This window comes from Mytilus californianus, unplaced genomic scaffold, assembly GCF_021869535.1.
Source record: "Mytilus californianus isolate M0D057914Y unplaced genomic scaffold, xbMytCali1.0.p SCAF_6, whole genome shotgun sequence".
In the NCBI taxonomy this organism is placed as follows: Eukaryota; Metazoa; Mollusca; class Bivalvia; order Mytilida; family Mytilidae; genus Mytilus; species Mytilus californianus.
Genome location: NW_026262712.1, coordinates 43,557,802 through 43,571,270, shown reverse-complemented (window position 1 = coordinate 43,571,270; position 13,469 = coordinate 43,557,802). Strand labels below are relative to the sequence as shown.

The 13,469-nt window shown below is 31.3% G+C and overlaps 1 protein-coding gene across 2 annotated transcripts; it reads left to right on the top strand.

The window, feature by feature from the left end:
- The first annotated feature begins 490 nt into the window (after window positions 1-490).
- LOC127706377 (basic phospholipase A2-like) lies at window positions 491-11,745 on the top strand. 2 transcript variants are annotated; one of them, XM_052210955.1, is made up of 7 exons: window positions 533-644; window positions 3,170-3,188; window positions 3,917-3,965; window positions 5,912-5,998; window positions 7,035-7,194; window positions 7,868-7,980; window positions 10,663-11,499. In XM_052210955.1, the coding sequence occupies exons 2-7, from the start codon at window positions 3,174-3,176 to the stop codon at window positions 10,764-10,766; spliced, it is 528 nt and encodes a 175-aa protein (XP_052066915.1). In that variant the 5' UTR covers window positions 533-644; window positions 3,170-3,173; the 3' UTR covers window positions 10,767-11,499. The 2 variants fall into 2 exon arrangements, with proteins under 2 accessions (XP_052066916.1, XP_052066915.1); XM_052210956.1 differs by lacking the exon at window positions 7,868-7,980 and having other exon boundaries at window positions 491-644; window positions 10,663-11,745.
- Window positions 11,746-13,469: the final 1,724 nt, after the last annotated feature.

Sequence of the window (13,469 nt, the reverse complement as noted above, 5' to 3'; positions counted from 1 at the left end):
ATGACAGTTAACTACTTTAACTTGTTCTGACGGAATACTGGTAGTTTTAGCTATGCAAGGCGTAGTAAATTTAGTATCAAGCCTCCTCTTCCTTCGAAACTGTTACGGATACCTTTCCGAGCTGGTTGATAGTTTTGGAATATCTTTTTTTTAAATGACGATAGATTTTTGTACTATATTTGTTTCCACTGCAATAATACACAAGCCAGACAAAGGCGTGCTCGATAAATCCCCTATAAATCAATCTTTAATCATGTTACTTAATGAATAAAACATATTGCCAAAAGAAGAAGTTATACCAGTATGCATTTATCTATGTCACACTACGTCCTTACAGTGTTTTTACGACTTGCTAAAATTTTCATTATCATGACTATTGTGAACATAGTAAAAAAATTTAAAAATAACCAATTCATTTCTTATTTAAACCTTTTCTTTAAAGCGTTGCATTATTACAAAACAAATGTTTAAAAACCACAGAAGGCCTTTTAAATGAAAAAAAAACATGACATAGCAGTCAAATGGGTTCTTTTCATTTAAATGTTATGACATCACAATGGAGAAGGATAAATATAAAACCTTATTCTGCTAAAACCACTGTAGACTGAAACATATCTTGCTGTTCACCGTACGTATGATATCAGGTAAAGAAATTTGATTAAAATAGTTTTGCATATTAGTTGATGAGTGTAGTGCCAAGATTAAAATCTTTTATGGAGATATTTCATTCAATTTTAACTAAAAATGCAATTTTTTCGAACATTTTTATGTTATATTTTTTCATAAATCATTGGTTTTTTTCGATGACCATCTTCATTCTTGTAACATGTTTGAGGAATTGAAGAAAAGCAAAAGATAACTGGCAAAACTCACTTTATACTTACTTTTTTTTTAAACCGCAACTATTTATAATAAAATATGAAGCGTTGCCAGTAGAAACATGACATCAGAGTAACACGAATAAACACAAATTACACTGATTTAGAATTAAATGTACAGTTGAAACTTTTTTTCTTATTTCTAATCGTCAATTGTTGTTTTAAAATAGTGCTACTTTTTCTACAATATAGTATTTATTACGCAAATTTAACATATATGCTATATTGGTGTCGATTACATAAGGAAATGTTAAACGTAATTTGTCCAATTGATAAAGTGACAATTAGTAGTTAAAAGTATATCAATTGCTATTAACCGAGAGTATAGAATTTCAATGGTATAATCAACTGCGGTGTTCGACTTAGTATTATATTCTGGAAAATAATTATCTATTGTTACACAAAAAAAAAGAGAATAACTTATGTATAATACTGAAGACAAAATATGCCGGATTTTCAGAAACCTCGTGACTTTGAATGATTGTTATGCTTGTGTATGTTATTCTCAAATAGGCATACAAGCTCTAAAAACAAGCGCCTACCCCTTTTCAAATGTTTCAAAATCCTCAATTGATTGAAAGTTCTATAATCATAAATCAACTGTTTACAGCATTTTACGAAATATTATGGATTTTCTACCCTAGGAATAGATCACCTTAGCTTTATTTGGAAATATTTTAGGGAACTTTGGGTCCGCAATGCTTTTTAACACCGTAATTTGTTTGGCCCTTGTTTTTTTTCAACGTTTTTGATTTGAGAGTCACTGATTTATAAGGAGATAATAGGAAAACAAAATTGAAATGATCTATCAATAACTCCAAAGAAATGACAAATATGATAGTTCTATGTTATTCCCAAGCTCAGACGAATTTATACTGCCTTGATTTACCAGATTATTTTCGTATAGAATTCATTTGCTTGATGCGTTACCTGTAAATAAGTTATTTGAATTTAATTCTTCAAATCAAAACAAGTATAAACACCGGCTTCATTTGTTTTGGAACTAATGTCATTAGATAACAAATATACATTGTTTCATCAATTTGTTTACCTATATCGTATAAACCTTCTTTTCTAAATGCAATATAAAAAAAGGAAAATTCCTGCTGCAAAAGATATATTCAATATTGCAGTTATATATATAACTGGCTTTTTTTTCTTGTGAAAACTGATGACAAATGTCTACTTGGCTACTACAAATTCGACACACATGATTTTGTGTCAAAAATAATTTGCATTTGAATTTTTAATTGAACTGGGGGGTTTGATTCAATACATTTTTTATAGGGGACACACATTGAAATAAATAATAAAGGCTTTTCCACTGATGAAAGAAGGTAATACCTGAAATTCGACAAAATCCTAGTCTTCTGTTTATCATACTGATCTACGATATATATCCTTAAAAATTAAACTCTTCGACAGAAATTAAAAAAAAAACTGATGAAAATTGATGACGTTATCATTGCATGTTCTGACTTTGTAATATATTGTCGATAGTTTTAAAATGAAATATGATAAAGAAACGTGTTCTATCCAACTATGCATTTAAATCAGGGTCATTTGTTATCAGTTGACTCCTTTGTGTGACCTGATACAGGTATATATATTTCTCACGTTCAGAATTAAGAATTTTTATCTAGCTATTATCTACAATCAATTTAGGGGTATAGACAGTAAGAATATTGCGTGCAACAAATAGACCATATAAACAGGTAGTATACATTGGAGATTTAAATCATTTTAAAATAGGTATGTCATGCAGTTACTCAATACACTGATGACAATTATTTTAATCGAATCAACAAGGAAAAGAAAGCAAGGATTGTCCTCGATCCGTTCTCCACACAAATCAGGTTTAGAAAAGAAAAACATTATAAAAAGAATTGAAAAATTATATTTATATTGCATTTTTAACAATAATAATAATAATAATAATAATAACAAATCAATCATTTAAATAGTCTTTATATTATTGAAACCATAATTGCTCAACGTTAAATGGAAATATAATAGGTAAGAGAAGCTACTTTTTTTTTAAATTCTAAAACTTTTGAAGCGAAATATGCAAATGAAGACTATATTAATAAAAGTTGTCATTGAATGTGTTAAAAATAATGTTATTCAAACGAATTGTTTTGATAAGCCTGCCAGCAACCCAAGATATGCACGACAAAAGATAAGATCGTAGTACATGTACCTGTGTTATATTGTGTTTGAATTATTCGTTCCTTCTAATAACTTTTTAAATTAAATTTTTTAACTGTTTTTTCTTTTTTTTTTTCATCCAGAAATATGTTGACATTACACGTAAGTATATCAGTCAAAAAAAGGCAAACCAAGTTAAAAACAATCAATCAAATGATTTCTACAGTTGTTTTGATTTTTGTTTTTTTTTTATTGATAGCGAATACAATCATTTCCTATTGTCATATTGTGAATTATTGTCACGAATAGGTTTCAATTGTCGTAACTACAGTCTTGTTCTCTTTTATTTGATTATAACATCACCGAATGAGACATTTTTAACGAACGTTTAGTTGAATGAGCAACATGACTGGGTCATATGTGGAGCATGAACTGCCTATCATACGGGACCATTTCAGTTCACCTCTGTTTTTTTTTTTTTTTTTAATTCGTGTTGCTCAGTCTACAGTTTACTGTGTAGTGTTTAAAAAACGTGGTTGTTTTTTTGCCGTTTTTTTACCATGGCGTTGTCAGTCTTTTGTGGACCTAGGAGTTCTAAATGCCACAATGTTATTGTTTGTCTTAATTGTTGAACAATAAATCATTTACAAAAGTAGAAGAACATTTGTTTGTTTTCAGAGGAGAGGCAGAAGATGTCAAAGAGATATTCAAAATCATCAATCAAAATCAAACTGACAATGTCATAGCAAATTCAAGATTTGTTTTCATTTACTAATTCGATGTACTCTCTCAATAGTGGTTAACAACGATATAACATCTTAAATTGTAATAACTCTTGAAAATCGATATCAAACAGCTTAATACATAATTTCCTTGTTTAAATATTTCAGTATATTACTGCTTGTGTTCTGTGTGTCGTAGTGCACTCCAGCCCACCAGGTAAACTTTGTTGATTACAAATTGTTTTATAATTTATTGGCCGAAATGTGACAAACCATATGTAAAGTATTCTAAATAGTTCTGACGACACCTAAAATACAAGGTGTATATCATAGATTTTTTCAGACATTTTTAAACCATTATACATAAACGTACTGGTACATGTACATTGATACGTGTTATCTAAAACAAGACAGTTGGTTCACTAATTTTCATTCTTTTTTTCACATTTCTTGATCAGTGTGGGAAAAAAAATTTCTCATTTCTAGAGAAAACTTTGTTCTCGGCAATTAATTTGTCGAAATTCAATTCTGACGTAACTTTCCTTGGTTTCTTCTGCATTTCCTATTATGACGTCATAAAAAAGGCGATCATGCATGCTGACGTCACATATAAAGAACCAAACTTTTAGCAAATCGTTGAAAAGGAAGGATAAATTGTGTCCATATCTAATAATTCATTATAGAAACAGATTTCACCGCAAGAATTCGTGTATTGCGATATTCATGATATTTCTTCACCCTCAACCGTAAAATTTTAAGTATTGAAAAAGCTAGACACGCCTCGAGCTTTAAATATGAAGGTTTAACGGTTTAGATGGAGAAATATCGTAACACACTTGATGCAGTGGTGGAGTCTATTTTTCACTTGTTCCTTTGGTTGATTAAGTTTGATTTTGTGAATTGTTTGGGCCTTCTTCTTTTCGAATTTAGCTAGTAGTTTGGTAATTTGCTTTTTTTTTGTTTTTTGTTATACTTTTTGGAGATGTAGATTATAAGATACAATAGAGTATTTGTGTGATTTTGGTGTCAATAATCATTATACTAATGAAAAAGACAAGAGCATATATATATATATTATATTTCAAATTCTATAGATGACCTTTCCGACAATAGTCACGATTGATTATGTGCTTTATATAGAATGATAACAAACATGCACTTTTAAGTAACATATTGGTTAATTAAAACGGAACAATTAAACAGATGATGCTGCAACTATGTTTCAGGTTGCTGCAAGACAGAATCTTTACTTTTGTCATGCATACCTCATTTTCTAGTTGGTGTAGAAATTCTTGCTATTCGTCTTGTTTTATGAAATAGCACTCCCTACCTATTTAACTTAATGTTAATTGTCACTGCTTTTTAACATATGAATGAACTATTAGATCCAGGTCTAATTCACCATTTTCTACATAAGAAAATGCCTGTACCAAGTCACGAATATGACAGTTGTTATCCATTCGTTTGATGTGTTTGAGCTTTTGATTTTGTCATTTGTTTAGGGACTTATGTTTTGAATATTCCACGGAGGTCAGTATTTTTGTGATTTTACTTTATATGTTAGCAGGCAAACAATCAATCAATATATCCATATTGACGAACATGTTTCCTAAGAAATATTTCAAACGTTTATCAATTTTTGTCTTTGACACGTACAATTTGGATCGTGCATTCATTTATACAGGTTTCTTTATTAACGTGATCATTGATCCATATCAATTATATGAATATATTTTTGTACACATATTTTACAATTTTACTTAGATAAAGAGAAATACCATTCTTTTATTAGAATTTTCAAAATACGTTGACATAAGGGGAAATTATATGAAACAATATATGAAAATACCCCTCTACTTTTGAATTGTACAACATAGTTAGAAACTTGATACCTGCTTAAAATTGGCTGAGAAGCCTCGTGATTCAAATATTGCTGTTCATTTTAAAGATTTGTATGTATGTCATAATCCGGGTTATTCTTATTATTGTCATATGATTAAGAGTTATTAAATCCTAAAGAAAAATATCTCAAGTTTCATTATACAAATTGCACGTCTGTGTATGTATATGTGATGTGGTGCATGCATAATTAATTTGTCAAACATTCTTTATATCCGATAAGCGAAACTTACGTTTGGACTAAAAGTAACATGAATATTTCAGGTTATTCCAAAAATGTTTTGAATGAAGTCAGGAATCATATTGAAAGATCAGAATTAGATGATGTGGACTCATTAGATGATCAAGCTGGTAATGTTAAATTAAAATATATTTGACTTTTGTTTTGGAGAATTTCTGAATGACTGTGTATAATAAAACATAACTTAAAAGAAGCTTGATAAATAAAGATGTATAGAAACAACTCGGGCTACATTGAAATGTCTCGAACTACTCTAACCTGCATGGTAGCTGTACATATTTAAGGGGTGGATTTACTCACAATAAAAAAAAATATATGATAAAGGTTAAACACATATTTGTCAATGATGTTCGACCTTAATATAAACAGATTACAAAATTTAATATTCAAATCATTGATTTATCTCAGTATACTTTTAAAAATATGTTTCTTTTATTGGCGTTGGCTGTCGATACTTTTCAACTTGGTAACCTATCTATTGTTCCATTTTTTTTTCAATTCCAGTGCGACTGGCGAGTCCAGCGTTCGAATGTGTTAGAGATTATTAGATTTATGTGTACTCGCTACGGAACAGCAGAAACGCTGTATAATGTGTTGATAAAGCCCGTATAAACTGTGTTTTTTGCATTGCTTTGAGTCAACCTCCTTTTTATTTCTGATGGTTCGAAATGGAAACACTTTTAGTAAAATCTAGGCTTATTCTAAGACCGTTTCGACTAAATTAGTAAAGACCAAAAGCTTCTCCCAAGTTGATTTTGTGTCAGAAAGTTCATAAACATAATTAGCAAGAAATTTACAGCCTATGTTAATATCTTTTTGAACGACTTGTGTGCTTTTTATAATTTCTCATCTTCTTGGGTCGCACTCTCTATGCATGGCTAAATCACCAGTAAATGTTCCCCATTTACATCCTCAATTATACAATTAAAAAGATTTGCTCATTTTTAGAAAATTGTATTTCATTATACGGCAATTGTGGCACTAAATCAAACTAACTTCTCCCTTGATTATGTTGGAAAAGGTCGGTCAGCTTATATATAAAACTTTCAATTTACAAAACTAACTGAGAAGATATTGTGTTCTAGTAAAAAGCATCAGAAATCAATGTAAAAAAATCTTGACTTAGATAATAATTGTCTGCTTTAGATACACGCAATGTACATAGTAACATAAGTAAGAAGGCAATGTGGAATTTTTCCAACCAGATGATTGCAATTTTTGGGATCAGTCGTGCTATCTCACTTCTGGATTATGGTTGTTATTGTGGAAACGGTGGTGCAGGAACACCAGTAGACGGTATAGATCGGTAAGTTTACGGATGTGTCTTCGTATCAGATTGTCATTATTTCAATCCTATATCTCGACTGAAAGCGAACTTACCAGCTGCCATTTTGTTTCACTAAAAATGCATTCAACGCATATTGTACATGTTTATTTCAAATTGAAATTTTGATTTTGATGGTAGTATTTTTGGACAATATTTTTTAACGAACATATCTAGTCAGAAAACCAAATATTCTGATAGTTCAAGGTTTAAATACAACTCATTATCAATCCTCCAAACATTGAAATGAGTCATGATAATTTCGAAAAAAGGAAACGGTGTTCATTTGTAACCAAAAGAAATGGAAACAATCCAAGAAAAGGATAGGAAGTTAAGACGATATTTCGGTTTAAGTAATTGAATACCGAAAACCAAACTTGTCATATTTTTGTGAAGCACTTTGTTGGTAAACTATTGTTATGTATTTACCATTAGCTTACAGTAATGTATTGCAGATACAACATCTGTATGCAACTGACCTAGCAATGAGCTACTCTTGGTTGTACCTCAGGAATTTCTTCTATTATACCGTACTATTTTAAATAGTTTTTGTCATAACAAAATAATAGAATAGATCATTTTCAATATAAAAGGGTTGATTGATATTATAGCTTGTGGTCGCATTCAAGTTGTAAGCATATGATATACATTTAAGGTGCTGTCAAGTCCATGACAAATGCTATGGCGATGAAGAAGGCTGGTGGTGCCGGCCTAAAGTGCAAGCATATCGATACAAGATTATGTATGGTAGAACAGTTTACTGCAAAGGTAAATTTGCATAGACTTCCCAAAATGGCCCTATTCAGTGACAGTGTAAACAATTATAAAAAAGATATCTATGATATTGTTAAATAAGGTAATGAAATTTAAAGTTGGCTTTTATATTCTATATGACATATTTCTGGAAAAAAAATATATGATATGATATTAATCATGTTAATTGCGCCATAATTTATTAAATTTGTTTATGTTAAAATATGTCTTTATCTCAACGTGTAACTAAAAATGCAAATTTTCACAATTTTCTTTTCTTTATTTGGTAAGCTCAAATATGCTAACGACTTTTAAAATGAACGTGTTTTTTTTTTCTTCAAAATGATATAATGGTCACGTTAAAGATTATATCTTTATCGAACTATCTTATCCATCTACATTATAACCTTACTGCACGATCTTACCAATCTATATTATAACCATATCGCACTATCTTACCCATCTACATTATATTTTTACCGCACTATCTTACCAACCTACATTATAACCTTATCGCACTATCTTACCAATCTACACTATAACCTTACCGCACTATCTTTCACCCAGCTACATCATAACCTTACCGCACTATCTTACACTTCTACATTATAACCTTACCGCACTATCTTACCTATCTATATCATAACCTTTCCGCACTATCTTACCAAGTTACGCATAACCTTACCGCACTATCTTACCCATCTACATTATAACCTTACTGCACTATCTTACCCATCTACATTATAACCAACCGCACTTTCTCTTACCCATCTACATCATAACCTTACCGCACTATCCTACCTATGTACATTATAACATTATGGTACTATCTTACCAATCTACATTATAACCATACCGCACTATCATACCCATCAACATTATACCCTAACCGCACTATCTTACCTATCTATGTCATAACCTTTCCGCACCATCTTACCCAGCTACATCATAACCTCACCGCACTATCTTACCCATCTACACTATAACCTTATAGCACTATCTTACCTATCGATATCATAACCTTTCTACACTGTCTTACCCAGCTACATCATAACCTTACCGCACTATCTTACCCATCAACATTGTAACCTTACCGTTTTATCTTACCCAGCTACATCATAACCTTACAGCACTATCTTACCCATCTACATCATAACCTTACTGCACTATCTTACCTATCTACATTATAACCTAACCACACTATCTTACCCATCTACATTATAACCAACCACACTTTCTCTTACCCATCTACATCATAACCTTACCGCACTATCTTGCCTATGTACATTTTAACCTTATGGCACTATTTTACCCATCTACATTATAACCCTACCGCACTATCTTACCCATCTACATTATATTTTTACCGCACTATCTTACCCATCTACATTACAACCTTACCGCACTATCTTACCCATCTACACTATAACCTTACCGCATTATCTTTTACCCAGCTACATCATAAACTTACCGCACTATCTTACCCATCTACATTATAACCTTTTCGCACTATCTTTCCCATCTACACTAAAACCTTACTGCACTATCTTACCTATCTATATCATAAAATTTCCGCACTATCTTACCCATCTACATCATAACCTTACCGCACTATCTTACTCATCTACATTGTAACCTTATCGCACTATCTTACCCATCTACATTATAACCTTACCGCCCTATCTTACCCATGTACATTATAACCTTACCGCACTATTTTATCCATCTACGTTATAAACTTAACGCATTATCCTAACCATTTTCATTATAAATTGACTCTTACTTGTATGAGGTAACGTATTCAAAACCCAATACATCGAATTAAAAACGCTAGTAAGGTTATTTAAGAAATATTTCATTGGGCTTGAATTTATCGTGATTTTACATGGGTTGGCTTTTTATGCTAAATATTTTACCACGAGCGCCAGCGTCATAAGACGTGAGGTACATCATTCATAATAAGCATCCGACGTGAGAGTAGATCAGCTGACATATGAATGTATTAAAATTTTACAACGAACGTGTAAAGCTTTTAAAAAACGTCATATTATAATTTGTATTATTCAGATGTAAAATCTTTATAGAGTCAATTGCTGCAAACAAATTGGTTCTGGGACGAAAGACAAAGTTTACTTTTGGCAAACATTTTATTTGAATTTCAAGAAATATTCCAAAGGCCACAAATTGAGCCTTAACTTAACTATGTTAAAGGTCTAAAATATATTTAGAATTAATATCTTTAAGAGAGTTAATTATAGATACCAACGTCAGCACATGTTTGGGTTTTCACAAGACAATGATGTTGAGCATTTTTGAACAGTAAAGCTTATGGTAGGAACCTCTTGGCCTACGATCCGAAAAGTGCTTTAACAAAACAGTGCAAATGTTCATATTGAATCCATAAGCACAAACAGGTCAGGGGTTGTGGCAAAATTAAACTATGCTAAATAAACTGCCAAACATTAGAGAAAAATTGGACTGAAACTGACGTAATAGCGAAAGTAATACATATTTAAGTGGTCATAATTGCTAAATATATATGAAGAAGATAGGTTGCATTGGTAGTAATTTCAGATCTAGAACTATATACTTATCAATATTTGTGTTTTGCCTGATTAGAAAAAAATAATGCCAATTGTACGCCTTCGTGCAACTATTCCTTAATACACATCCTGATTTTTTTTGATTTTTTTTCAGATAGTTATGGTTCCTGTAAATATAGAGTGTGTAGGTGTGACAAGTTGTTTATAGATTGTCTACACAGAAACACATACAATCAAGCAAACTATAACAACTGTTAATGAAATGATCACATACTGTAAACCAACTAATTTTTGCGATCGATTTATTTTTGCGGCTTTCGCGAGTAGAAAATAACGCGAAAATAAATATTTGCGAAAATTTAAAACTTAGCTCTTTCCTTATCTAACTACATCAGGTAAATATGAAAATTGACAAATTAGATCGCTGCAAAGTGGACTGGAAAAGGTTAAACGCGAAATAAAGTATTCGCGAAAATACGTTGGTATACAGTACAAAATGCAGTATATCATGTATATTTTCTTAAGTTCACTGGGAGCAGTAGCCCTGATCTTATAAGCTTAACTAGTGCAGAACAATAATTTGGGAAAATTAGGGGTTTATGAATTAAATTTGTGACATGGGTTCTATCATCTTTATTCAATTGTTAACTAATTTAAAGAATTATATTGAACAATTGGATATTTTTCAAAAACCTCATACTCGCTTTTCTAATGTGTATTTCTTTTCCGCCACAAAATAGAACACAGAACGTATAATAAGTTAAAATTTGGGAGAAGTATATTACATGTTTGTATTTAAATTTCATTAAAGGGTCAAAATGGGAATTTTTGTGAGGAAAAACACAAACAAAGTACGTTCACATGAATTCTGGGATCGACTTATATGTATATATTTTATGTGATTGTTGTAAGATTGGGGCTTCTGTTTCCGATGTGTATCCAAGTAGCTATATGAACTTTATCTTCTTGTTATAATATCTTATCTTAAAGATGTCTGAGTTATCCATTCTTTTTACAATAATCTTATGAATCTTATGATTGTGCAAAATGTAACGTATGCTAACCTTCGATTCATATGATTAACAATTTAACAATAATCTAATGACACTGATCTGCATATTGTAACTTATCTTACATTTAACTGAAAATAATCAAGAATTTTAGAGTAACCGTCATTCTTTTGTTATAAGTCAACGCTAATTCTGTGAAAAATACCTCAGTCTTTAATTATCTTTAATTATCTTATTACAGTACCGACAATTTCGTACAAAGAGAGACACCTTAAAACAGTTTCATTATCTGCGGATAAATCATCGTCTTGCATGCTTAGTACTTTGCTTCTGAAAATTTATAGAGAATGGTGTGTTCTTTTGTCCATTACTTCAGCATCTGATAATAAGCCTGTCCTTCCGTCCATTCATATATATGCACTATGCTACTGCTACATTGAGGCCTTGCCCTTAACATAACTGTAGATAAAACATTGCATTTTTCGAAATGCTAAGGAATAAACATTTCATAAATTTAAAACATTTCATACATGTATGTAGCAACATTCAAGCATCGCCTGCATATGGTATATATATCTCTGAGTTGACACGATATTCCAGGGCTTGCATTTCCATCATAAGATCATTGATAGAGGTTTGATGCTCAAAAGAAGGCTAGTTAACCAAGAGTTCAAAGTAGTCAAGTTGAAATAAATCTTTCGTATATTTTTTGCAAGCAATCACGAGTTGGTTGAACGTTATGGAATATTTGTTTCACAGATGACGACGGACGTGTTCCAACTATTGTGACCACAATCCCGTCCCCTTTTCCCCGAATGTGACCTACCGTATTAGACTTACATGTATCACGGGTTTGAACTTACATGAGCAACAAGGCGAGTGCAACATATGAAGCAGGATTCCCTTAATATACGGAGCACATGAGGTCACTCCCGGTTTTTATTGGCGTTCATGTTGCTAAGTCTTTAATTTTCTATGTGTTCTGTGTTTCGTGTACTGTTGTGTGTTTTGGTTATTTAGGTCGTAGTCATATATTTCTCCTGACATGATGTCAGTTTATTATTGTTACTTTATCATTTTCCATGCACAAAACATGAAAAAAGAAATTAAATATGCTACATTATGAGCGTTATCAATGGTAGGTGCAAATGACGTCATAATCATGAAAATAAGCAAAAATACAGAAATTTTTATGGTTTTCCTACTTTTTGACCACCGCATCATGCTTGCACCAATTTGAAAGTTCATAAATATCAAACTTCAGATAAAAAATCTTTTTGGTACAAGGTTGGTGCGATAGTTTATTTTATATTTTTTCATAGCCAAACGGAGCAATAAAAAGCTGAAATTTGCTTTTAAAATGAGAGCTATTCCTCTAAAAAGGTTTAATTTATACATTCGTATGCCTATATGAATGCTTCTTTTTTGCTTATGAATCAGTAACATGTATTTCTATTTTTTTCCCGTAAGTATACCTAGTTTAACTTGAAAAAAACAAATCCAAAAGCAATGAATTACACAATGTAAGGGAGTCAACTATAACTTTGAATAAACAAAAAATTGTAAGCATGTAATCTTAGATAGACATGCAATATAACAAAACCTGTACATTTCTAATGTTTCTGCTAATCTCAATTCAAAGTTTGGTGTCTGGAATGGGGCAACCTCCTCTGGTATTAGGGTCAGGATTTATGAAAGAAACGGGGGGGGGGGGGGGGGGTGTAATTCCAAAGAAAACCAAGTATACCGATAAATTATTTAAATGATTAAATGCTTAAATCTACATAATTGATGGAAAACATGAGATTCATTTAGAAAATGATGCCACTCTTATTCAAATTTGATATGTATTTGGTGGTAGTAAGCATTGTGTACAAGATGTTTGATAAAATTTGGTTGTGGCAAAGTAAAGTAGGAGAACAGAAACAGCAAAATCGCTGATTTTTCCGCT

Excerpts from the sequence above, each read along its gene's own strand:
- LOC127706377 (XM_052210955.1), top strand. Across the intron at positions 5,999-7,034 it reads CTCATTAGATGATCAAGCTG|ATACACGCAATGTACATAGT; the intron begins GTAATGTTAAAT and ends TGTCTGCTTTAG. Across the intron at positions 7,195-7,867 it reads CCAGTAGACGGTATAGATCG|GTGCTGTCAAGTCCATGACA; the intron begins GTAAGTTTACGG and ends TATACATTTAAG.